The sequence below is a fragment of the Carettochelys insculpta genome, chromosome 15, assembly GCF_033958435.1.
Source record: "Carettochelys insculpta isolate YL-2023 chromosome 15, ASM3395843v1, whole genome shotgun sequence".
NCBI lineage: Eukaryota > Metazoa > Chordata > Testudines > Carettochelyidae > Carettochelys > Carettochelys insculpta.
Window position 1 is genome coordinate 29,246,311 of NC_134151.1, and position 27,066 is coordinate 29,273,376.

Consider the following 27,066-nt stretch of genomic DNA (forward strand, 5'->3'; position numbering starts at 1 on the left):
CTAGCTATTGTGAAGCACTCTGGATAAAAAAAAGTGCTTTATTTAAAACAAAAAAAAAAATAAAATAAAATAAAAAAAATAAAAACCCACAACCACACTTAACTTTTCCCTAATCCACCTAAATGGAGTTTTCAGACCACAGTGGGAGAATGCTGGGTCTAGAGGAAAGCTTGTATTTGCATTGTGCTAAAAATGAAGTGTGTAAAAGTAAGTAGTATAGATGATGTGCATCAATTGCTTTAGTATTTTTGTCAGCATCAGAGACAGGAGGGGCAATCAAAATCAATCCAGCAGAACAACATACAGGAGAGCTGTCTAGGGCATAGATGCAATTGGTCAAAATCCCATTATTTGATCTCATTGGGGTCAAATCCTGTTCCCATTGAAATCAAGCTGAGTTTTGCTATTGAGGTCAAGGAGAGTAGGCTTTGATTTTGGAAAGGAAAGAACAAAGTCACTTGAGCTGGGGCCACATTGCTTATACCATGTGTATCAAAGGCTGCTGACCTCACTGGGGACAGGAAGCAGAAGGTGGGGAGGGGGGTCGTCACAGGAACAGTCACTGAGTGGCTGACCAAGAGGAACCGGACTCTCGTGCCACCGGGGCTGGGAGAGATCAGAGACCAGCCCTAGAAAGAGGGAGTCCCTGTCCAGGCTGAACTGCCCAAGACTCCCTCCCAGACTGGATCATCTTTCCTGGGTCGTCAAGCATCTCTGCCCCACCCCTTCCCTTTCTGTGCAACAGCAAGTCCATTACATCAAGTGTAATGGAGGCAGGTGTACAGAGCTTGTGTACAGAGCTGTTCTCTCATCTCTTTTGTACAGGTGCGAAACATGCACACTATATAGGCATCACATCAAGCAGCTCAAAGCATTCCACAGGCACTGCTTCCATAACGTCATGATGATCCACTGGCAAGACAAAGTGCCCAATCTTGAGAGCACCCAGATGACAAGCATGGAAATGATGATTATGAACTAACAACTACATTGGACCGGTCATGTCAGCCACATGGATGCCAACAGAATCCCTCGCCAGCTTCCGTATGGTGAACTCTCCCAGGGCATCTGGCGTATAGGTCGTCCACGGAAATGCTACAAGGATACCATCAAAGCCAATCTGCAGTACAGCAGTATCAAACCTAGGGACCTTGAGGACACCGCCAGTGACAGAACACAGTTGCATGCAACAGTCAGAAATACCTGCATTGCCTTTGAGGAAGACTGCTGCCAGCCTCTAGAAGAGGCACATGAATGATGTCACAGAGCATCAGCAATGCACAACCCACAGATTGCAAACTTCCCATGCACCATCTGCAGCAAAATGTGCACCTCTCAAATTGGCTTATACAGTCACCAGAGGGCACACCATGAGACCAATAACAGATGATCTGCACAGATTTGTCATCATCCGATCGATGGACTACCATTAATGGAGGCAGGTGTTCCGCAGAGCCTCTCATGACTTAAGTGTTCTTAATAGGTCATTCAACTTCACAATCAACTTGTCCCTTGCCTTCAAGCGCTGGCTAAATACTTTGTGGGCATTACCACAAGGGCAAAGAAACATAGAACAGAGCTGGAATACAAGGTGTGTGTGTTTGCTTTGGCTGCTCCACTGGGGAGCCCCACTGTCATTTTGGGGCCTCGCACCACAGTGCCCTTTATGTCCTGGGATAGCTTCCATTGCATACATTGAGAGTTATGTTCATGGCATTCAAAGAGAGGAGTTAGATAAAAACTTAGATAGTCATTCTGGAAGGTTGCAATGTAAAAACTATTTTATTTCTTAAAAATAGAATGCAGCACAAGAACCAAAACCAGAAAGAGACAAAGCAGGCTGCTCCCTAAAATAGAGCCGCACAGTACACCCCATTGTGCTCTATACTGGCTCACTGAAGACTGACAGCGCAACATGCAGATCACACTTCTCTCCAGAGCTTCCTAAACTGCATGCATGGCCAGAAACCCCTGAGGATTTTAAGTGATAGCTTATCATTTTAATAGTTTTCAATACACCTCAGAGGAAGTCAGTCTCAATGCGAGTAATGCATGAAGAAAGGATCTGGACCTTTATAAGATTACACCTGTGAACCACGTAGGTCAGTCATATGGAGTTCTGCAGCAGCAGATTGGCACAAAAGCCATCCTCTTCATAATGAAGTAGGGTCTCTGGGCTTTCAAACCGTCAGTGGCCAATGCAGATGAGAACTGCAGAGGAATGCCATTCATGACACTGAGTTACAGTACAAGTCTCCCCTGCATACAGCCAAGCAAACAGATCTCTTTGAGCTATGTAATTTCTGCCGCAGGCAGAGCACAGAAGGAGCGAGAGCTGCTACAAGGGGAACCAATACAACAGCAGCATCTGAAAGAGTCACACTGGATAACGTGGCTTGGGTAGGGATGCAAGGCTGAGTGGAGCCCAAGAGACTGGAGCTGCCTGAGGCAGCACTGTCCTCTGGCTGTGCTAGGCATACACAGGTGCAGCATAGGTGGGCAAAGTGGTGCCTCAAATTTAGTGGTGCGCTACACAGCTGTGTACAACTAGGGGCAGCGCTCCTGCTTCAAACACAGGAGGCAACGCTTTCCGCTCTGCCTTGTATTGAGCCGTGAAAGGGGCAGAGCTAGAGGTCTGCCCTGAAGCATAAGAGGTGGGGCTGTAGAAAGGGTCACTCAGAGGATGGGCGAGGAGTGCAGTCATAGTGATGCAGGAGAAACGGAGCGTGAAGTAGAGCTGCTAGATTTCGTGCTGCTTCCGTAGGAGCAGGGCTGGTGACAGATTTCACCAGACCCATGGCAGGCCCTGGGGCGGGGGGCCGGGCCAAAAACCAAGAAGGGGAAGGACCTCATACAGAAGGGGTGGGACTGGGAGCTAGCATCCCCCACCCAGCCTGCACCTCATGGGACTCTGGCAGCTATTTAAAGGGTCCAGGGCTCCAGCTGCTGTTGCTGCCACTTGAGTGGTGGGCACCAGGAGCCCTGGACCCTTTTAAAATTACTAGGTCAACTGCACCCTTTGCCCCGCTCACTGCCAGCCCTGCATAGGAGTCTAGGGTAACCCCCGGCCTGTGTGTTGGTCGTTTTAATTCTTGCACTTCAGTTTGTTGGAGCTCATGAAATCGCTCGTTCCATAAAGAAACCGAATCTGATCATTTCGCTGCCCCACAGCCAAAGCTCCTGTCAGCTCTAGGCATGGGAGTGTCCGGCACATCCCTATGCACAGTGTATCCTATGTGTACAGATTTGCCAGTATGCATGTTGACTTATTGGGATGTGAATCTTATACTTCCACTGACCCTGCCACTTGGGTTGGTTAGGCTGTAAGAGCCCTGCTGGGGTGGGAGGAAGTCTGTCCTGACAGAGGTATGGGAGCCCAGCTAGCTTTGCTGTATAAAGCAGCCTCTGATGGAAAGAGGCCAGTGTTCCCTGTAAGTTGTGCCCTTGGACAGCCACCTAGGAGAGATTCAAATACCACCCAGGTGATGAGCAGAGGGCCCAGAGCCCCCCACACCCGGCAGCAGGGTGGTGCACATGCCTTTGGGCACATAAAAAACTTATTCCACACAGACAGAAAAGAAATTGGAGGGAACATTGCAAAAGACATACCCTGAGTCTCTCAGTTTGAGGTCTTAAATGAGTCCTGTTGCATTTCATTTGCCCACCAGTGAGGGGAAAAGTTGCTGGGGGGGGGGCGGTGTCCAGGGACATACTGGTTAGCATTGCCAGCTTCCTTTGGGGGTCTCATGAGGAAGAAAGTTTCTCCATATACCTCACTCAGGCAGTTTGTTGGGAGGCCATATCATCTGTGCCTCCACTCAGCCCTCTCCCCATAGAGGGCAACCAGAACACTTCGAGCATTAATTCATTTATTTTCCTAGCAGAGAGGTAGCCGAGTTAGTCTGTATCTTCAAAAACAAGAAGTGCTGTGGCACGTTATAGACGAACAGATATTTTGGAGCATAAGCTTTCATGGGCAGAGGGGACAAAAGGTTTAGAGCTGATGAAGCGGGTCTTTGCCCATGAAAGCTTATGCTCCAAAATATCTGTTCGTCTGTAAGGTGCCACAGCACTTCTTGTGTTTAAATTTTCCTACTTAATCTTGTTCCTCTCACATCTATCATGTAACCTCCTCCCCCACCACCATCTGGCTTTTTAGAGATGATCTTCAAGTGACGTATTTCACCCACTCTCACGGGACCTGTAGCATTCCCCATCCCTTCTGTGTATCCACTGTGCCAGTGGGGCAGGTCAGTTGCCTTCATTCAAATAACAGTTATGCCCCCAAAAAGAAAAGACAGCTTGCTAGAGTAGCAGTGGGCAAACCATCACAGAAGTGAGTTCACTCTACCTGCTGACCAGTACAACAGGCATCTAAGCAAGCTATTTAATACAGAGAACAATATACATCCATACAGGAATTCTTGCTGCTTCTGACAGAGTAACACACTACTGCTACTTGCAACCTTACACTCTTATTCTGTCCAAGACAGCATTAAGACGATTGATCTGAGACGGCTGAAGTCAGTAAACCTTCCAGCTGGCTCCAACAAATCCCAGCTAACACATTCTTCAGTCTGATGGGAAGAGGAGCAGCAGCTCACATTTTCTTCAAATACTAAATAAATACCAAGCTGGAATTCTTAGCATTCCAGATAAAGGGTCCCCGCTCAATGAACCTTTGCCTCCCTGCCTCTTATCTCTCTTGCTCTTACTTAGATTTAAGGTGTCCTGGTTAAATGGGGAACCTGAGCTGGCATTTTGCCAGCACTCTACAGGGCTGTAAAATTATAAGCAACTATATTTAGGCCATAGCTCTATCTCCCCACATCCAACCAAGTTTCTTTCTAGTAAATGGTTTTGCTCTACGGGTTTTCGTACGGCCTGGGGAATAAAGTGCTTTAAGCGACGCCCATTGCGCAGACGTTCCCGCCATGCCAACTCACAGCTAGGGATTTGAGCCTCAGAAAGTCAGTTGGACTGTCCCAGGCAGGCTCCAGTCCCGAGGCGGAAATTGGAGGGTCTGGAGGAGTCTTGTCATTGTAAGTCTCAGGGCTAATTTAAGCTATGGGCAGTAGGAGCCCACAAGTCTGTTGGCTGCTCAGAGAGCTGAGCATCCCTCTAGTTTTTGCCCATTTAGTGGTGCACCCAGAGCTCACGAAGGTCAGTTGTTGGCCTGTAATAAGTTGGGGGAGGAGGTTATTTTGAGAACTGGCTCTGGGGCTTCCTATCCAATGGACCGATTCACTTCTCCTCGAGTGCCCAGAACTCTTATTCTTCAGTTCCCACGTGTATGAGAGTCTCTTGCTCGGGGCCTGGCCCGGCCCACTGCAGTCCCTGAGTGGGGCTGTAATTCCTGGGCCCATGGCAGGAGAAGACATGCAGCGCAGAGGCAATTTGCTCTGGCAGCCAAAACATAGTGCAGAGGGGCAGCATGGCAGCAAGTGGAAAGGTGTTGGGGAGGCACTGAGCTTCCCACCTGCAACATGCCACTGCTCACCCCTCAGGGAGCAGAGAGACCGGTTGGTGACTGTTGCTATAGCGACGCCTCATTTAGACAGGTTGAGCCACTCTAGTCCAGCACCCTCGAGAACTGACTGGTGCCAAAGAAGGTAATTTGCTGGACCACAGGAGGTTAATATTATCTACCACATTACCAACAACTCCACCATGAAGCCATTGAGAGCTCCCAGGCTTGGGACTTGCATGGTGAAGGAGAAGGGTTGGTCAGATGTTGTTTGACAGTCAGTGCATTGACACACAATATGAATGACATCTGATGCCTGTACAACTAAATGTTAAAAGATGCTGGCTCGGACGTCACCCGGATAAACATGGTCTGCGATACCAATCAAGCGATCGGGGTTGGGTCGATAAGTTGGCTACCAAAAGAAAATTACACCTAACACACATGCTATCCATTGGAACATGGAATGCCCGAACACTGTGGGTAACTGGAAAATTAGAGCTGCTTTGGAGGAGATGGAGAGATACCAGTGTGATATACTTGGACTGGCAGAGATGTGTTGGATGGGATGAGGTGAGATATGCGGTTGCGAAGTCATTTGGTCAGGAAACAAAAAAAAAAAAAAAACGAAGCATGAAGCAGAAGTCAGATTCCTTCTTAGCAAAACAGCTACAAGAGCATTATTAGGATACAAACCAGTGAGTGCAAGAATGATGGTTGCTAGATTCGAAGCAAAACCGTTCAACATCTCAGTCATTCAGGTGCATGCACCCATGTCGGCCAGTACAGAGGAAGAGACTGAGCTATTCTATAAAGACTTGACAGACAGTGGAGGAGATACTGAAGAAAGATGTGTTGATCATTGGAGGGGATTGAAATGTGAAGGTTGGAACAGATAATGAAGTTTGGGAGAGAGTCATGGGAAGGTGTGGATATGGAAAGGTGAGAAATTGTTAGAGAGTTTGCTACAGAGCTACAGATTTGCAACCTGAGACCCAACAAAAGGACTATAGGAAGTGGCGATCAAATGACCGGAAGCCCAAGAACATGATAGATATGATTTTGATAAGAAGAAGATGGATAACATCAATACAGCAGTTCTGAACTTTCCAAGGAGCAGATATATAGACTCAGACCACACAGTCTAGTGATCGCAAACATCAAGATAAAGCTCAAAAGAAAATGGAAGACAGTTTAAGAAAAGAAGAGATGTTTCTTCCTCACATAGCCTCGCCACAGGGAATGCATACAGAACAGCACTCGAAGAGAAAATTAAGAATATTGACACAAAGACCTAAATAAGAGAATCGCAGGGATAGCCATTGCTATAGAAGAGGCAATTGAGCAGACTGTTCCAGAAGAAGAAAAAGATCAATAAGAAGTGGATTACCCAGAAGCCGCTGAAGTTGGTTCAAGAGAAAACAGCATTCAAGATCAGAAGAGAAGAGATGTTTGAGGTGGCAGAACAGCAATATAGGACAAAATGCAACGAGGTAAGGAAAGCAGCCAGAGAAGGATAAGGAGAAATGGTTAGAGGAGCAATGTGAAGATATCAAGAGGTATTATGGCGAATTTAAGACTATTAGGAAATGGCAACTGAAGCAGATGGTGATCAAAGATGAGAACGAAGAAGTGCTCATGAACAGGAAGATTGTGCAGCAATGGATGAAATATTGCACCGATCTATACGGAGCACAGTTGGACCCGAGTGTCTCAGAGAGACTGATTGAAGAACTGAAAGAGACATCTCCCACGAGCATCAAAAGTGAGACCGACATTTCAAAGAGGAAGTAGAAAAAGCAGTGAAATGAGTAAACAAGATCACAAGAGAGATGATCAAATGTGATGGAGAAAGCATGATTCAGGAAATACACCGACTACATAATATAGCAGGGAAAGAAGGGCATATCATACAACAGATATTGGCACTAAGACTGATAGCGGAGAAAGCTCAATGAAAGAACAGAAACGTACACACTTGCTTCGTTGATTTTCAAAAGGCATTTGACCGTATAGATCAGAAAGTGACTTGGACGGTGTTGGAGTCATATGGAGTGGATGGCAGACTGATACGGTTGTCAAAAGATATCAGTGATAATGCGGAGGCAGCAGTGAGAACATGCGGAGTTGGGAAGTTGGCTTAAAACAAGTAGAGGTGCAAGACGAGGAGATCCAATATTGCCAAGCATCTTCATCATGCATCTGGAGAGAGCAATGGACAAGATCAAGGAAAAGGTAGAAGAGATATCTGTGCATGGGAAAAGAATTAACAACTTGAGGTTCATGGATGATATAGTTATCATTGGAGGAAGACGAGGAGAAGCTAGCGAAAACGGTGTGGGTGTTAAAAGAAGAAGGGAAGCGGTATGGACTGATTATGAACATTGATAAAACAAAAACAATGGTATTTGAAGATAAGGAAATAGGAGGGAAGATCAGCGTCGATGGTTTTGAACTAGAAAATGTAGAGAAGTTCACATATCTGGGGAGCAACATAAAGTATGATCTAGACTAAGAAGAAAATAGTGACTAGAATAGCGAAAGCAAGAGCGAGTTTGAAGGTGATGGATAAGATCTCGAAAAGCAAAGCAATTAGCTCAAGAATGAAGCTGGGTGTCTTGAAAATGTGTGTATTCAGCAGCATGTTGTACAGATGAGAGACATGGGTGATAATGAAAGATTTGGAATGAAGAATATTGGCATTCAAAAGGAGTTGTAAAAGAAAGATTGAGAATAGGATGGTTGCAGAAGGTCACCAATGAGGAATTATATAGCAAAATACAGCCAAAAGAGAACCTGCTGCAGAAGGTTATAAAACAGAAGCTATTACTATTGGGACATATTTGCAGAATGAACGACGAACGAAAAATCAAGACCCTAGTATTCGGCATAATGGATGGTTTGAATAGAAGAGGCAGACCCCACAGAGAATGGATAGATGATGTAGTAGATTGGTGCAGAGCTAGTCTACAGAAACGAAGCCACTCTGCACTGGATAGGGAAAGATGGAAGGAAATAGAGAGGCATCAGACACCAATGGGCACTGAGCCCACAGTTATTGATGACGACAATGACATTACCAACGCTTCCACTGCTTAGTGGGCTTAGGCAGCTGGGGTAAATTAGAGCTGACAGCACAGAACACTGTGACCCAGGGCTGGTGGCTGTAAACAAAATTTACAGGACAATGGGAAGCTTGGCAACAGACATAAGCGGACATCCAGATAATTAAAATCATGCTGGACCATAGATGGTGGCAGACCAGAAGGTGGTGGCAGACCAGTTTTGAAAAGAGAGAGACTCTTGGCTTGAAGAGTATGGCCCATCTCCTCAAAAGGTACCTAAATGCCTAACTCCCATTGAAACACAAACACATTTGAGGACCACATACCTAAATACCTTTGAAAACTCAGGCCTAAGAAAGCCCAGAGCTTTATAATAGCAGAGTTTTTCCCCCCCTCCCCTGCTAATGACTATTTGCCCCGTTTTAAAGATTTAGGTTCAGCCATCATTACAGCTCACAGGGAAAATGGCCACTGTCCAACTTATTGCAACAGTTCATGACCTCACATGACAAAAGGCCAAAATGCGAGGCTTTAAGGGATAAGACAACATGCTCAGGAATCACAAAGCAACTACACACCAATCCATGCAGTTCACGCCTCTGACCACCATTTAGAGATATTGTTCCTGGAGTAACTGATATTCCCCTCTGGAGTGTAGCTCTCCCAAAACTGGCATTTGAAAGGAGTTATAGAAAGATTCTGAGAATAGGATGGATACAGAAGGGAAATTGGGTGCACACAACCGAGCCATCATATTCAGTGGATTGTTAGGCTCCATCATACCTAAGGAGGGACAGTAATCAAAAAAACAAGCTTTTCCATTCTCAGACTTCCAGGAACAGGCACCTGTCAGAGGATGAGCAGTGGACATCTTACTTCAGAGATTAAAGTCTGACTCAAGCCTGCCAATGTGTTTTTAAACACCAACTCAGAACTTCTGAAATGCTGCTTTTTTACTACAGTGGAAACAGACATTTGCCTGTTTCATATTTGCAGAGAAGTGCAGGGTTACATTAAACACGAGATTGCAGTTCCTTTCCTCTTCCTGATATACTCCTGAAATTATGAATACTAACAGAGAGGTAGCCATGTTAGTCTGTATTCTAACAGAACAAGCAATCATGCAGCACCTTAAAGACTAATAAAATGATTTATTTGGTGATGAGCTTTCCTGGCACAGATCTGAAGAAAGGGTGTGTCTCACAAAAGCTCATCACCTAAGAAATCATTGTTAGTTTTAAGGTGCTGCATGAGTACTGTTTTCCTGTAATTATGAGTTGTTTTAGTTAATAGACCTTTCCAGAGTTTTGGAGAGGAGCTCTCAACAATCACGCTAGCAGACAGAAAATTAAAGCCCATCTGTATTTTTAGTCCATTTCTACCTAGGAAACGAGAGTCAGCTGACAAAAATCCAGAAATCGGAGCACACTCTGAGATCACTTCCTAGATTTATCTTAAGAAATTAGCAGGACATCCAATAACTTGAGACCACCAGAAGCGTTAGTCTCAGATCACAAGTGGCTGTCAATTGAAAACATTCACACAGAATGATTTGCATTGTTCAAGGAATTTCCTGAGCCAAAGTGCGTGGGTTACAGATTTTTTTTTCCTGACCAGAAAAGTTTTTCCACCAACCTGTAAACAGGTATGTACTGGCATGTAATTTAAATCATTGGGTAGGAAAATAAATCAATCAGGTCTGTTTTCTAATTAACTGGCATTAAATTCCAGCACACGCTCCATGTGGCTTCATGAATCTATTACGCTGCTTTACATTCAATCAAGTGTTCGTTAAAAAGAAGGCATTGCTTTGGGTTTAAATGAACGTTTGATTTAGTGATACACTTGGGATGTTTGACAGACCAACAGATTTATACAGCACCAGCTGCTTCTGTATTAAACGCTGCACATGTAGTTAAAATTAGACATTAGACAGATCGGATTTCCCTCTTTTGGCTTCTCTATGTGCTCCCCAAAGTGAATGGTATTTCATAGCAGAAATTCAATGGCAACTACTCAGCTAAAGCCCATGTCATTTTATTTATTTAAACAAAACATTTCTCTCACACACACACACACACTTAAGGTGCCACTTACATCATCACAAAAGTGGAGTTCTAATAACTTAATTGCTTCACCAGTTCAGCTGCAGAGAACTTTCAGGGGAGTTAGCCTCTGCTGGGGACTAAGCGTTCGGTGATCAAAACAGGATGTGTTTTAAATGAAATAGTCATGTATTTAGGCAACTTGACATCTTGCAAGCATGTGCAATTAGCTCTTCTACCAATTTCATAATCCCTGCTGTAGCACTCTGTGGGCCTTGCAGTGGCCTGTGCGACTCCAGCTGTTTATTCTCAGTGTGCATAACTTATCTTGTTAAATCCTGGGGACAGGGCCTGTCTCTTGTTCCATATTTGCAGTGACTAGCACAAAAGGGCCTCACTTAGGTACTTCTTAAATATACTGTAAGACACAAAAGTGATTATATCACCTTGAACACTTAAAAATGCATCAGTCCAAACCTCTTTATATGCAATGTCAGCTAGGCTGAGAGGCAGATATTTTGCATCCCATTAAACAAGCAAATCCAGTTAATGAGACTAGGTCAAGATCCCATTCAGTTTCATTTCAACTACCTAGTAAGGAGGCCAGACCCCATGGTATCAGAATAATTTGGTTCCTCAAAGGGAGCAGCAGCAGGATAGATGGAAAATAAGGTATGGAGTTGAGCTATCAGCTTTAGTGGAAACAGAATGGGGACATTTGGCTTCCACAAAAATCATTTTCAGGTTTAGGCAAGTCCTAGATGAGTTTGGAAAACTTCACATGAACTAAGTAACGATGGTGCTAAACAGATCACTTCAATTGGCTTTTAAGCCACATCCTTTTAGGATTGCCAATAGCATCCCTGCAGCCTCTGTTTCAGGATTCATATTTGCACCTCCTCAGCCATCCTGACTGAAGAGCTGGGTGCCTCGCAGTCTGACTGACTCAGGCCAGCTACGTCTGCCTTAGTTGCTTAAACTGGCCAAACACACCCACTCAGGGCACCAAAATAGTTCTTACAGGGCTCCCGCCGCCTATCAGGTACAATAAAACTGGCTCCTACAATACCTAGATGGGCACACAAGACAGAATTTAAGGGGACAGTTGACGAGAAGGTATTTTAATCTTATTTTTACTAGCACTAGCTGCTTGGCTCATTAAAAGAGAAGTTTCTAATGTTCTCCATTTACTCTGTATGTCACTCAGAAGACGAAGCTAGACTTGCTGTTACCCTATGGCTACCCAGGGGACTTTTGCACCTGTAGTGTGGTTTGGCCCACTGTAGAAAGAGGGACTGCCCATGAAGGCCTCCGAAACCCAGAAGCGTGGCTTTATTGCTGCAAAGAATGGAAAATGCTTGGTGTGATCACATGTTAAAACTTAGCAAGCCAGCTGCTAAACAACCACAGTTATGGCCAAATAAATAGCCACCGTCCCTGATTGTAGAGTTAGTACAGGCTGAACCTCGAATCCAGCACTCTCTGGTCCAGCAATATCTGCAATCTGTCATGAGTTTAGTTAGCTGGATGACCACTTATTATGGGTGTGGCCAAGTTTCCCCATGATCCCATAAAGTTTGTTTCCAGCCACCAGTCCTGGCTCTCAGTGCCATGTGCTGTTACTTAGCTCTAATTTACCCCTAAATGTCTTTTAAGAGCCCAGTAAGCAAGGGAAGTGTTGGTAATGTGTTAGAAAATATTGACCTCCCATCATCCAGCAAATTTTCTCATTGGCCACTGGTGAGGTCCTGAGGGTGCCAGACTGGAGAGGTTCAATTTGTAGCTCAGTGGTTTTCAGTCAGTGTGCCACAACACACTGGCGCACCTTGAGAACAGTCTGGGAGTGCCATGAAATTTCATTCATTCCCACCCCCACTGTGGCTCTTCGCAGTGACTGCAAGGGGAAACACCCACCCTGCAAGAACCTGTCTGCACCAGGAAGGAGCTGAAATGCTGTTTCCCAGCTGAGTAGATTGACAGGGAGCCTGCTCCCCCCCTGCTGTGGCAAGGCAGGAAGGAGAAAGGACAGGAGCCTGCTGGAGCTGGGATTCAGTTTAAAATGTCACATCCCAGCTTCAACAGGCTGGCAGGAAGGGGAGCCTGCTTTCTGGACCAGCCTCCCCATGCAGAAAGTAACGGCACATTTCAGCGGTTACAGCACACTCAACGAGGATCAAATGGGTTGCTGTGTATGCACTATTATGTCGTAAACCACTCCAAGACCGTAACCTTAGTAAAATGTGATATTTATGAGCAATAGATTCAGCTGAAAAAGAAGTGGGTATGTCTTGGAATTGTTGGTCTTATTGAAGTGTGTCATGTGCCTGAAAAGCCTGGGAACCACTGCTGTAGCTAGAGCTCCATGTGTTTTCTATGCAGGGCGCCACGTATGTGCGGCATGCAGCTAACTGGATACAATGTTAGGCTAACGCAGATCATATGTAACTGAGTAGTTGCTTGGATGAATCAGGAAGCAGATTAACTGAAGTTGTCCCTATCTGAGCTAGTCCCAGGGCCTGCAGGTCTGCTGTTCGGTTATGATGGCTCAGGGTTGCATTGGGGGCCAACTGATCTGTAGCTAGCTCGGGGGGGGGGGGGACCACAGGCTGTCCCCCCAGGTTCTCTGTGGGAGATGATGCAGTTTTGTGCAGACACAAAAATAGCCTCAAAGATCAGGGTTTTCATTTGTTTGGGGCTTTTTGAGTAAAGAAGAAGGATCAAAAAGCAGCCTTAACTCTGTGGTGCTCACCACTACCAGAGATTGTTGCAGAAGCAACTCAGAGCACTCTGCCGTCTAACTGAAAGAAGATGCTCCATCAGATACAGAAAGATCCTGACATTCTTTCTAATTCACCACTAGCCAAGAGAGGGCAGACAACATACTATACCATGAGCAGCACCTAGTCCTCCTCAACTAGCACTACTTGATGACATCGTACACACCCATGATAGGGAAACCTTTTAAGAATTCCACAGGGATTTCAGCCATTTCCTCCCCACCATCAACCTCAGCCTAGACCATTCCACACAAGAGAGATTAGTTTCCTGGATGCTACGGTACAAATCAACGATGGTCACGGAACCACCACCTTATACTGGAAACTCACTGACCATTATTCTTACCTACATGCCTCCAGCTTCCACCCAAGAGACATCACACCATCCATTGCCTACAGCCAAGTCCTAAAATACAACTGTATCTGCTCCAATTCCACTGACGGAGACAAAAACCTACAAGATCTTTATCAAGTTCTCTTGCAGAAAAGAAGAAACAGATTGATAGAGCCAGATGAGTATCCAGAAGTCACCTACTTCAGGACAAACCCAGCAAGGAAAACAATAGAACACCACTTCTCATCACCTGTAGCCCCCAACTTCAACCCCTCTAGCACATTGACAACGTACACTGGAACATAATCCCTTACTCTCACAGGCCTTGGGTGATAGGCCAGTCCTCTCCAACAGGCAGCCGCCCAACTTCAAGAAAATACTCACCAGCTGCCACATCACAAACACATATGCCAGGAACCTATCCCTGCAACAAACCCTGTTGCCAACTCTGTCTACATATCTATACAGGCAACACCATTACGGGACCTAATTACCTCAGCTACACCATTGGGGCTCCTACACCTGCATATCTACTTCTGTGATACATACCAGCAATGCTGCTTTGCCATATTGGATACACTGGACAGTATCTGCACTAAAGAATTAATGGACATAAGTCTGACATCAGGCTCTGGAATACACACAGACTTACAGGAGCACACTTTAGCCTCCCTGCGCATTCAATAATGGATTTAAAGTAGCCACTATTCCTCAAAAGAATTTTACCACAAGATTACACAGGGAGACATCTGAATTGGAATTCATTTACAAATTTGACACATTTAACCTAGGCCTCAGAGATCTTAAGTATCGCATTCATTACAAGGGCAATTTCCCTACCTTTGATATCACAGGAATGGAACACATTTTACTTAAAATTTGCTTCATCAACTTGTCCTACTAGTGACAGGTAACCCTTTTCCTTCTGCCTCCCCACCCCCACCACTTCCTGCTATTTAAACCCTGAATTCTATTTTTCCTATGCCATTCATCGGAGGAAGTGGATTTTACCCACAAAAGCTCATGACCTAATAAATTTTTTAGTCTAAGATTCCCTAGGACTGCTTGTTACTTGTGAAGCTTCTTTTATATTAAGCCTCTAAAAACAGATCTAGATGTTCAACTGAAATGTTTTGCCTCTGTATTTGTTGCTAAAGGATTATCAGAAAATGGGGAAAAGCTGAGATTTTTCCAGCAATTTACCATAAAGGAGCAGCCATACTCAAAACTGGGAGCATAAATGCCAGGAGTAAAGAAAAAAAATCACATTACTTTCATCCCTGGACTGTGCTAAGGTCACTGCTCTTAATTTACCAGCACAGCTCTTTCAGGTGAAAGAGCCCAGCGCATACTGTCTCCCAGGTTGTGTGATGCACACCCCACTAGGGGGCTCCATAGCAGCATCAAGGGGATTTCTGAGCTGGCACTTACACTTGTTTTTTATTTATTTTTTAAAAAAAAAAAAAAAGGTCTTGTAGGAGACTTTCCAAAGGTGGGTAATATAGGTAGGGCACTGTACAGTTCTGTAAAGCCAGGACCTCCATCTTCCACCTTGTCCGTGGTCACTGTGCTCCTCTACCAAAGGATCTGGATCACCACGTCTCTCCATTTTGTCACCCACCACAAAACCAGAGCTTCCACTCTATGTTGTGTGTCCATCCACAGAATGTGATATTGTGCCCCGTGCTCCAGAAGTTCACAGGCTTCACCCACAACAGAATCACAAGCACATTCTCACGTTCCTCAACTAACATGTGCCAACAATACCCACACGCTTTGTATATTGGACAGACTTCAAACTCAGACAAAGAACTAATGGGCATAAAACAAACATAAAAACACTCCTGGATTCACAAACCTGTCAGCCAGCAGTTTAATGGAGTGGGCCATTCTGTTCATGGCCTGAAAGTCTGTGTTTTACTGAAAAGAAACTTTAACAGCTGTTTAGAAAGAGAGGCTGTTGAACTCTTTTTTGCTCAAATTATCACGTGGTTTGAACCAGGATGGCAATTTTCTGGCCCATTATAAAGGACTCTCTTACATTCTTTGCTTAATCTAATTCCTGACTATCCACCACCCCCTTCTGCTCTCTGATTTGCTCACTTTGATGATAACTTTTTCTGATCTGTCAACCTAGATTACTATTTTTGGTTCTCTGTGCCTTAAATATTGCGTCTGTTCTGGTATGGCTACGATCTGAAGAAGCGGGTCTGTCCCACGAAAGCTCATCACCTGATAAATTATTGTGCTAGTCCTTAAAGTGCTACTGAACTGCTTTTTCGTTATGATAGGATATAGGCTAGCACAGCTATGTTTCTGTTACTATCTTTGCATGCATTGTGTCTACACATTGACACACATGAAGAAATTTGCCAATAATAAGAATAAGAGTTTAATTATAAAACTATTTTATGATCTGGCTTCTATCCTATGAAGTGCTACTCCATCCAAGCCACTGGTCATAGATGAGTTTTAAATGGGTCTATTCCCAATAAAGACGTTGTATGCATTTGAGAGATTTTGCAAATTTTACAAGAGGAGACATTCAAGGGGTCTCCACTTGAGTTAGGAGTGTTTTACTCTGCCTTTGGTAACACCGTCCTGAGCTCCCAGGGGAGTTCCATGCAGACAGGGAGTGGAGAATGGATTCCTAAGGCTATGTCTACACTGTACCCTAAACTCAACATAAGATACACAAATTTGCACTACACAAATTGCATATCCTATTTTGAAATAGGCTATTTAGGCATTTAGCACTGTGTCACCAAAATACTGCACTTTGTTGAAGTATCTCTTACTCCTCCTGCAATGAGGTGTACAGGGATGCCAAAATAACACACCCATTACAGTGGCAAGTATCTGAAGCACGGGCACATTTCATGGATGCAGAGTAGCTATTTTGGGATACCTCGGTATCCTGAAATAGCTCTGCAGTGCAGACATAACCTCAGTGATTATGTTATGGCAGAACATAGCACTACAATCCTGCATTTTTAAAAGTCGTCACTACCACCATAAATGAAATACTCCATTAAAGTGTTTCAAGCTCTGAAACTATATTTAAAAAACAAAAAACAAAAAAACCTTTGTAATAGGGTCTTTGAATATTAAATCACTTTCAGGTGAGTAAAGTTCTTAACTAGACCCAAAAAGTATTTCTAGGCAGGATTTTTCAGCTACTGAAAATGCTACAGTAAGAACTGCATTAATCACTAACGTTCCTGCTTAAAAACTTCTCTATCTTTTCTTCATTTCAGTGAGTTCTTCCTTCCAACGTACCCTCAGAAGAACGTAGCCAATTAATGTGTCAAAAATCGTTCTAGGTAGACACACAAGGAGAAGGCTGGAATCAAATTTAATGTAGTATGCATTTATTACAGCCAATTGTCTATATTAACTGTTATGAAAATGCTTTACATCTTCAAAGTCTTATGCAAACTAACAATCACTAATCTTCATGAAATCCCTGGCCAAGAGCGTAAACCAACAAAAGTGATCAGAACATGCTTAAGTAATTCTATGAAAGAGCTAAAATTATTTGAGTCACTACATTGACTCTTTTTAGAGTTCAGAGTCACCCTCATCCTTCCCTGTAATCAAAGTATTTTTAATTCATTCCATAAGCTACAGGAAAATGGCTGGTCTAACCCAATCACTCCAGCTTATTTTGGGAAGGACACCCCAACAAAAAAAATTCCAGCCTTCTCAGAAGTTCTCCATGTACAACCGACAAAGCACCTCCAACAGAAACATTAAGACTTGAGAGGTCACACCCAAAATGGTTACAGTTGGCCAATCAAAAAATGAACTCAAGGAAGAATTTTTGGTACAAGGCTGCCCCTGCCAAATCTAGTAGAGTCCTCATAATAACTTTGATTCATGCAGGACTTTATTTAGATTTTTGTAAAAACACCTAAATTTCAATTCCAGGAAAAATCTGATGAAATGGGTCTGACTCACAAATGTTCATTACCTAATAATGTTGTCAGTCTTTAAGGTGCTACAGGACTGCTTCGTTACTTTTTTAAAAATCAAATTCACAAATTCAGATAAGTATTGTAAAAATCAGCATTAGAAACTAACTGAACATTATGCAGTAGATCAAATCTGAATTTAAAAACAACACATAGTAATACAATAAAGTTGTCATGCACATCTAAACTTGCCTTAGCTCTAACACTGTAGGGTTAAAAAGTTACACGCCTCCCCCAAAAAACACACACCCACACACCTTTTTTTGTAATGTGGCTTATTTCAGATTTGTCAGATGTTCACATTGTTCCTAAAACAGATTTAATGGGCTTTCCACTTTTCAATGTCTGGCAAAGTGTTCCACACAGCTTTAATATTTTCCTAACTCCCTGCATTATATTTGTGCCAATACTGGCTTTCGCCTAAGTCTGCAGACATGTCAACTATTCAGGCAACGCTAGAATGTCGTCATCATTGTTTGTGTCCGCAGCATGATTGGTATGTACCTTGCAGTCATTCTGGTGTTGGGTTGCAAAAGTCCCCAACTCTTCATTTGGCAGAGTCTAATTCTGTCCTCTTCACAAAGATCTAGAGTTACGCTCAGTAAAGGTTGCCATTTACGTGGAACACTGAGGTTGCTAAAATGACTCACTAAGTTAAAACACAGCTAGTTAGGCTTCCAAGGATGTAAGCTGTAAAATGTTGAAGTTTCTGTTAATGCCGCATGGAAACTCTTGATGTCCAGTCATGCAAAAAGCAGCACTTATTTGTTTCCTCAACATCATAACTAGAGCTCACATGTGGCACAGAAAGAGATGCCCAGGCATTTTGTTTTTTAAAATCTGATTTCAAGTTGTAACTTTTTTTTAATGGAATCAGGGTGGAGAAAAAACAGTCCCATCAGACTGCAACTTTCCAGATCTGATCAACTCCCCCACCTTCACCTTTTTGTTGCCATTTTCAACATGTTCCCAAAACCTAACCTGGAACAGTCTGGTTCCTCTCATCCTCTCTTATGCCTGATAGGATGTGCCAGCATCACTATTATCTGCGGGCATCTTATTCCATGTTTGTTATAGATTGGCCCAAAGAGGAAGGAACTGAAGAGGTTTACAGTTAGAATGATTGTGCATCCACATTATACTTCTGTCTTTCATTACATGAGCTATGGGATACAGTGGATGGCAAGTGATTTTTTGAGACAAATCAGCTCAAAAACATACCTGAGATATACCAGAGAGAGGACATGCTGAAATGGCAGCAGCTTTAACTACCAGATTCAGTCTGAATTATTACGAAGGACAGACACTCGCAGACTATTTTTTAAAATGGCAGCCCTATTCCGCTGTACAGGTGAACCCAACCATGGAGACCACCATTCCGTTAAACTTGTCATGATATTTAGCCATTGTGCCAGCTGTCTGTACAGTGCCTAGCACATGCCAAAGCAAGGGCTTTGCTGAACTGGCCTTAGAGAGCTCAGCACCTTGCAGGACTGAGCCACTATACTGTAAATGTCTGGGTAACCAGTTGCTCAAACTGAGCACAGTACTGCAGATGCAGTTATAGCAAAGAAGCATGTCTCATGAGCCTGTTCATTTCATGCCGCCATCTGGAGTTGAATGACTTACTCTTGCCAGAGTTGAGCTTGTTGCCTTCAAGTAGCCTGTCACTCTCTCACACATGGCTGTCTGCAATTGTCTTAGGGTATGTCCAGGACTCTTCTTTTGGCAGAATGCACTGAAACGGAGTTCCAGCACTTTTTTTCCCCCTCCTAGGAAAAAAAAAAATATATCTAGGGTATATCTATACTTACAGGAAGATCGACTCATTCAAGGTAAATCTTCCGGAGTTCAATTTAGCATGCTTAGTGGAGATGCACTAAATCAACACATCAGGGCTCTTGACAGTCAGCCCCGGCACACCTCATGAGGAATAAGGGTGGTTGATGGGAGAAACTCTCCCGTCAACCTCCCTCTGTGTGAATGGCCTGATAAATCGATCTTCAATACATCGATTCCAGCTACACAACTGTCATAGCTGAAATTGGGTGTCTTTGATGGACTTTCAGCTCGAATGTAGACCTCCCTTAGTGCTATCACAACTAGATCCATTTAGAATGCAGAATTATTCTCTGCTGAAATCCCATTACCACCCTATTTTATATACAGGGGGAGAGACAGATCAAGCAGTCCAGAGATCTGGGGATGGACTCTTCAGATTAAAGAATTAGTGTTGTACCTATCAGCATCTCAACTGAAGAGCTCCTTTGTAGATACTGATTTTACTATGATGCCTAAGACCATGACAAGTCAGTGGAGAGTGAGGCTCATAACTTGCTTTGGCTTTTTTTGGGACTCTGCATCTTAAAGCACCTAAATACTTTTACAAAACTGACCTGAGGCCATAGAGATCTCAACCTGCAAGACTAAACACTTATTTTTACAGAGAAATTTTGTCATCATTTACCCCTGTGCAAAGGAAGTACAAAATACTAACAAAACAATATTGCTAGTGCAATGTCCTGTTTCTGAACATACACGTAGTAATGTAACCTTGGACACCCTCAGAAGTCTATGGAGCTACACGTACAATTAAAAGTGCATCATCAACGGGTAAAGTGTCAAGGTTTAAAGTACCCATGAATCCACACAACAGATGCTACTGGGACTTATGCCCAGGCAGAGCCCCCTGGATCCTAAAAGGTATTTTCAAAGCACTGAGTAACCACCAAGTGAAAATTATGTTACTGCATATATGCCTTCCACTTACTCATTAAAGACTTCCCCATGGTGTAAATCCTATGAGAGGGGGATGTTAATCATGGTGGAGCAGTGGATTGTAGACACCTGAACTTTGTGTCTCACTCACTGGCCAACGTCTAAATGTCAACTTCTCCACTCTGACTCAAGAATGTCAGAACACATTCCATCTGAGAGGTAGCCATGTTAGGCTGTAGCTTCGAGAATAAGAAGTCTTGCGGCACCTTACAAACTAACAGATATTTAATGAGTGGGGTCCCAGTTAAATACCCCTCTGAAACCACCCCCCACTCATGCATCTGATGAAGCGGGTCTTTGCCCACGAAAGCTTATGCTCCAAAATATCTGTTTGTCTAGAAGGTGCCACAAGACTTCTTGTTGTTCTCGGAACACATTCCAGAGTCTTCATGCAGATCCTCATTACATTTCAAATGGGTATTTTCACTTCTAGGATTGCCATCCTTCCACTTTGCTACTGAGCTGTCCAGACTCATTTCCTCCTCGAACTACACACCTGCTTAGAAATCCAGAGATCATATCTCCAAGACTCATACAGGCTCTGCCTCTTCTGTAGAATTGGAGCCATTCTTGACCAACCATAATATGAGAACGCACTATGCTGCCATCAATGTGTCTGAATCCATCAGAGTTTTTGGTTTTTTGTGGGGGTTGTCAAAAGACCATAAGAATGGCCATGCGAGGGTCAGACTCGTGGTCCATCCAGCCCTATATCCTGTCTTCTGACAGAGGCTGGTGCTAGATGCTTCAGCTGAAACAACAGATCAATCCCAGCTTCTGGTAGTCTAAGGTTTATGGACACCTGGAGCATGGAGCTGCACCCTTGACCATCCTGACAAATAGCCACTGATGAACCTATCCTCCATTACCTTCTCATTTTTGAATGCAATTACATTTGTGGCCTTCACAAGTTCCATGGGCAACTTGTGTTGTGTGGGCTACTTCCTTATATTTGTTCCTTGAGTGCCCCTAATTCTTGTGTTATGTGTGAGATAAATAATACTTCCCTACTCATTCCCCCACGTCAGTCTTGATTCTAACAGGCCTCCCACTTGGTCATCTCTTTTCGAAGTTGACCAATCCTGGTCCTTTAAAATCTTTCCTCATACAGAAGCTGTTCCATACCCTTAAACATTATTTCCCATCTCAGCACCTTTTCCGATTTAAAAAAACAGTAAGAAGTCCTCTGGCACCTTATAGGCTAACAGATATTTTGGAGAATAAGCTTTCGTGGGCAAAGCCCCACTTTGCCCATGAAAACTTATGCTCCAAAATATCTATTAATCTATAAAGGTGCCACACAACATTGTTTATGAAGATACAAACTAACAACTGCCTCTCTGAGGCTTTTCCAATTTAAGACATCATTTATTAGATATATTGGTTAATGAGAGAGTGGGAAGAGAACAGAACTGCATGAAGTACGGGAGTGCCATAAATTTAGATAAAATTATTTTATATCTAAAAGTGAGTCTTACCCATGAAAGCTCTTTACCTAATAAATGTGTTATTCCTTAAGGTGCTTCAGGACTGCTTGTTTAAAGTCATAATGTGATTTGTGTTATCTGCTTCCTGATGGAAGCTTTTTTCAGCTGCCACTGAGTAGATGTTTTCCCAAAAACTATCCACAATGACTCCAAGTTCTTTCTTGAGGAGGAGCATTACACCATTTTGCTAGTCTTTAAAGTGCTACTTGACTGCTTTTTGACTTGACTGCTCTTTGAGGCTAATTTTTTTTTGTTTGCAACACTTTTCCACCTTCCAGTTTAGCTCATTTATAAAATATTGAATGGCACATCCCAGTAAAGATTCTTGGGGGACCACACTAAATATCCTTTTTTGCTGTGAAAACTGTTTATTTCTACCCTTTGTTTTCTGTCTAAATAAGTTACTAATCCCTCTTATCCCATCCTGTCTGCTTTGTTTAATAGTATTCAGCAAGGTACCTTGTGAAAGTCTTTCAAGAAGCCTAAGTACAACATATCTGCTGAATCACCCTTGCCCACATGGTTATTGATCCCCTTGGAGAATTCTAATAGATTGGCAAGGCATGGTTTTCTTTTATGAAATCCAAGTTAACTCTTCCCCAGCATAGCATGTTCATTGATGTGTCTGAGAATTCCATTCTTTACTATACTTCTAGTCCACATGTCTGGTCCTGAAGTTAGGCTTACCAGCCTCTAATTGTCACAGTTGCCTCTGGCAACTCCTAACTAATGTGATGCAGTTTCCCTCTTACCGCCCCCCGCCAAAAAAAAAAAGCCATTCATCTGGTACAGAGGCTTTAAGAGACAGCATATGTACCACTGTTCATAGTAATGCAAGATCATATTTGAGTTCCTTCAGAACTCTTGGGTGAATGCCATCTGGTAATTTATTAGTGTTCTACACAGTTTTTGTACTGGTACATTTTGTTTAAGTCTTATTTCAGACACACACACACACACACTCGAGTGGCTACAGTTATATTTTGGGCCACTACATCTTATGCCCCTTCTTATGTGGGAATCCAAAGCTTCTTACAGGTACAACTGCATGCAAAATGGAGGTGTGGGGAGGTCATATCACTCTAATGATGCTAGCATAGTTTACATAACTGACTATTATTTGTCTAAGGGTTCATTAACCTGCATAATATTTCCACCCTGCCTGCTTGCTGTCCTCCTGCCAGCCCCATGCCTGGAGCCCCAAGACAACCACCCCTCAGTGGAGGAGCTGCAGGCTAGCCAAAGCCCCAAGGTGTCCCCTCCTCACCACCCAGAGGAACCCCAGGCCAGCTGCAGCTGTGCCACTTATCCCCTCCCTGAACCCCATGGAAGCTGAGTAGCACATATTACCTCTTCAGCTGCCCCAGAACCCACATAGGGCATAATAAAGCAAAAACTTCTATCAACCAGTCTGAGCCTCCCCACTCCTATTAAACCCATCACTCATTAAAGATATCTTAACAGGTCATTATGGAAGAAATAGTCTTCTGCCTCATCTTAGATATGTAAGGAGGCTGGTCTGGGAATCCTGGAGTCATTCTAACATTGTTTTCTGGCTGTGGCTCACAACCCAATATCACGATCTAGCAGACTCATTACAAGTAGGGAAATGGGTGCAGCCAGTGTGCCAGTCTAGCCAAGACACTGACCTGTTGTATGACCTTGGGTAAGTATCTTAGCTCTTCCTCAGTTAACGTGAAGGAGGTCTGGGTAGGTTTACCAGATAATGTTGTTAAGAGGCATCCTTAGCTAGCACTTGTGCTAATTTGATATGTTGAGAGGCAGTACAGGTGAAGAATTTGGCTGGGGTTGGTGACATTTTTGTTTTAGGGAACGTGGACTGAGGCTAACCACTAAGGACCGATTTATACAGTCGGATCACCCATTCACAAGGTTCTGTACAGACAGAACAAAAAGATGAATTATTTGGGACAGAGACTAGTTATATGATAGGGCAAGATGTATTAGATGGGGACCAATGGGCAATACAAGGAAACAATGGTAAAAATATTGGTCAACATGGCAGCAGTGGTCTCTGCACAGCAGTTCCAAAGGAGTTAGGCACCTAATCTCATTGAAAGCCAAACTGACCCCCATCCAAAACTCACCCTATTTCCCAGCCTATCCCTCTGATTCATCTCTATACTAACAAGAAGTCCTATGGCCCCTTATCTGATGAAGCGGGTCTTTGCCCACAAAAGCTTATGTGCCAAAATATCTGTTCGTCTATAAGGTGCCATGGGACTTCTTGTTTTTAAAGATACAGACTAACTTAGCTACCCCTCTACTAGGTACTCCAGTAAAGTTACCAAGGCAGCCATGGTTTTCTCCCCCTATGTCTCGGTTTATGTATTTCCGCCTCTCGGCGGATAAGATGACCTATTTAAAAAAAACACACAACCCTTTTTTTCTAATAGCTATTTTTGTTTAAGGAACCTGCAGTTTGCCAGCTGCTTAATAAGATATCAAGAGAAATCCTAAGCCTTTAATATACCCATAAAAAGATGTCTTGGCTATAACGTACAGCATTCCATGCAGTTATAACCAACAGTATGCTGCTCAAATTAGTCTCCACAGGAAAGATTTATAAGAAGAGGGAAGCCATAGAAAATATGGAGGCCAGCCTACTATTTTATTGTTATGAATCACAGGGTAAAGAGCAGGCCCACCCTTGCTTCTAACACTCCTGAACTGTGCAGGTGGTTGGAACGCAAACAGAAATCCAGATCCAAGTTTCACACATCTCCTGTTTTCACAAACAGGCCACAAACACACCCAAACCCAAGCTCTCCCCTGAGGCCTGGAAACGGATTGGACTGGTGTGCAATTTGTGCCCATTTCTATACAGTGCTTATATTATAAAATGTTGGCACAGTGTGCTGCACTTCAATTAGACTGTTTGCTTTAAAGTCAATTGACACACAATTTGCAGAACTTCGCCATTTTGCCACAGGCAAGAGGAGGCAGCTCAAAATGCAGTTGATTTACAACCCTTTCCTGCAGGTTTACAGAGACACCTGAAAGCAGTTCCTTCTTGAGATCACTGTAGTCTGGCAGCATGGAGGAATGTCACAGTAAGTGCAGAGGTTGATGATTTAAGTACCTTTGGTCATTGGAAGTCCATGCTTCCACTTAGCCTTGTTTATTTTTCCCCCCCCACTAGGGCAAACCAGAAAGCAACCAGTCGCTCACTGACTGTTGACTCCTCCACCAACGAAGTCTTTCAGAGCAGCACAGCCCAACAGAGCCACTCCATTTCAATCCTGCCAGTAGCTATGGACCCTCAAAGAGTAGGTGATACATTTGCATTATCTTTAAAGTCATAGAAGGCCCAGGTCTTCAGCCAATTCAAGCCAAGGGTCAAATGGCAAATCATCTTCATAAGGAGCCCCTGAAAGGAGGGGTTTCTTTACTTGTTCTGCTGCTTTAGAACATTTACCAGTTGTATTTTCTAAAGGGAATCTAAATTAGAAATAGCAGAGTGGCTGACACATAGCTTAGCCATTTGTCATATTCCTCCAAAGAGGTATTTCAGAAAGGACAGTTGGTTTAGAGCAGCTACAAGCTCTGGAGCTGGGGAATTCAAAACATCCTTGGGATTGGATTCTCATTAAACTGGGGTGAGGGTAATGACAAAGAACTGGACCACAGCAAAATACCCACACACTTCAACTGCCCCAAGCAATGCAATCCCAGCACTCACTTCCCAGACAGAGGACGTTGATGGGTAGCAATGTAATATTGTTTGGAAATCCAATAGGTCCCTGTCCTGCCATCCTGGCAGGACCTAAACACTCAGGCTACGTCTAGATTACAGTGATTTATCGACAGAAGTTTTTGTTGGAAGATATCTTCAGACAAAACTTTTGCTGACGGAATCACAGCCAAACCGCCACGCAGATTGAAAGAGCAATACGCTCGGTTAGAGGGCAGCTGAACTGCCCTGGCTGCTCTATCGACAAAATGGTCAATCAAAAGCACTGCAGACCCTGTCTGTTGACTGAGGGCCCCCCAGAATGTCCAGGCCGGCTTTCTGTCGACAGATGCCTTCTGCCTCATAAAGGTGCAGAATACGGCTGTCAACAAAAGTGCTGTGTTTTGTCACTTTATGTTAACAGAATGCGTTGAAAATCTGGGTAGTGGCCAGATTCCGTTGACAAGACGCTAGTTTTGTTGACAAAATCCTCTCATGTAGACAGCCTCAGACAGCCACAATCCTGCAGTCCTTGCTCCCTCTCTCCTGCTGAATGTCAAGCTTGGAAAAAGGTCTAAAACAGCAGATTCCATACTCAGTTGTAGAGCTGCAACCACACTGAAGTAACCTAGATTACTTAGATGTAACACAGGCAGAGGTCAGTGCTGTCCTAAGAGCTGCAAGATCTGAGCCATAAGTTGATTCACCAGCTCTCTGACCACCACTGGCTTTTACATGAACGTGTAAGTCTCATTTCTAAGAATTTGCTGATCAGAAATCCAATAAGGCATTTTCTTCTGGAGGACTTGAGTGGAAGCTACCCAGAGAAAATAGTCAATAGGCTGATGCACAAGTAGCAGAGAGGGGAAAAAAGAGAAGAGTTGCTGAATTAAAACGCAGGAATCTCTGTCCTGGTGAGTTTCTGCACGAGACATGCTAACCATGATTAGAGCCAGTAGGGAATCTGCGGCTAGAAAATACCAATTCATCAGAACTGATTTTTTTTAAATGGGAACTCTGCCAGCAGAAGTTTCAAGTCTGTGGTGGAATTTTTGCTCCAAATCAAAGACTTTGACCCCTCAGAGAATAGTCAAAAGCCTGCATGGGAAACCCAAATTCACATCCCTGGTCTGAACGAAACAGAGCTGAGTCTTGAAGCTGGGTAAATTTCCAAAACACTGGGCTACCATAAGTCAGGGGTCAGCCAAGAGTGGCACGTGAGCTGATTTTCTTTGACATGGGAGGCAAGAGCTCAACCCCACCCTGCCCCTCCTTCCCCATGCAGCCAGGAGCTTGCTCAAAGCCTGACACCCATTGCAAAACAAAAAGGCCAACTAATGTTACTAACCACCACCTAAATGGTAATGCTCTGAATCTTAATTCATTTATTAATGAAGCTGTTGTAAGCAGGACTATTAGCAACTCTAGAAAGTATCACTGGTGCT

At 43.6% G+C, this 27,066-nt stretch overlaps 1 protein-coding gene across 4 annotated transcripts in view; it reads left to right on the top strand.

Moving 5' to 3' along the window:
- Nucleotides 1-10,059: 10,059 nt before the first annotated feature.
- The window catches only part of MYOT (myotilin), a 52,116-nt gene continuing 35,109 nt past the window's right edge, over nucleotides 10,060-27,066 (top strand). The window contains exons 1-3 of one of the 4 annotated variants that reach the window (XM_075010005.1): nucleotides 10,161-10,177; nucleotides 24,931-25,001; nucleotides 25,091-25,217. In XM_075010005.1, coding sequence (XP_074866106.1) covers nucleotides 24,994-25,001; nucleotides 25,091-25,217 — 135 coding nt within the window. In that variant the 5' untranslated portion in view covers nucleotides 10,161-10,177; nucleotides 24,931-24,993. Of the gene's footprint in view, nucleotides 10,178-24,930; nucleotides 25,002-25,090; nucleotides 25,218-27,066 lie in introns of those variants that run through there. The other 3 variants (XM_075010002.1, XM_075010003.1, XM_075010004.1) reach the window with 3 other exon arrangements.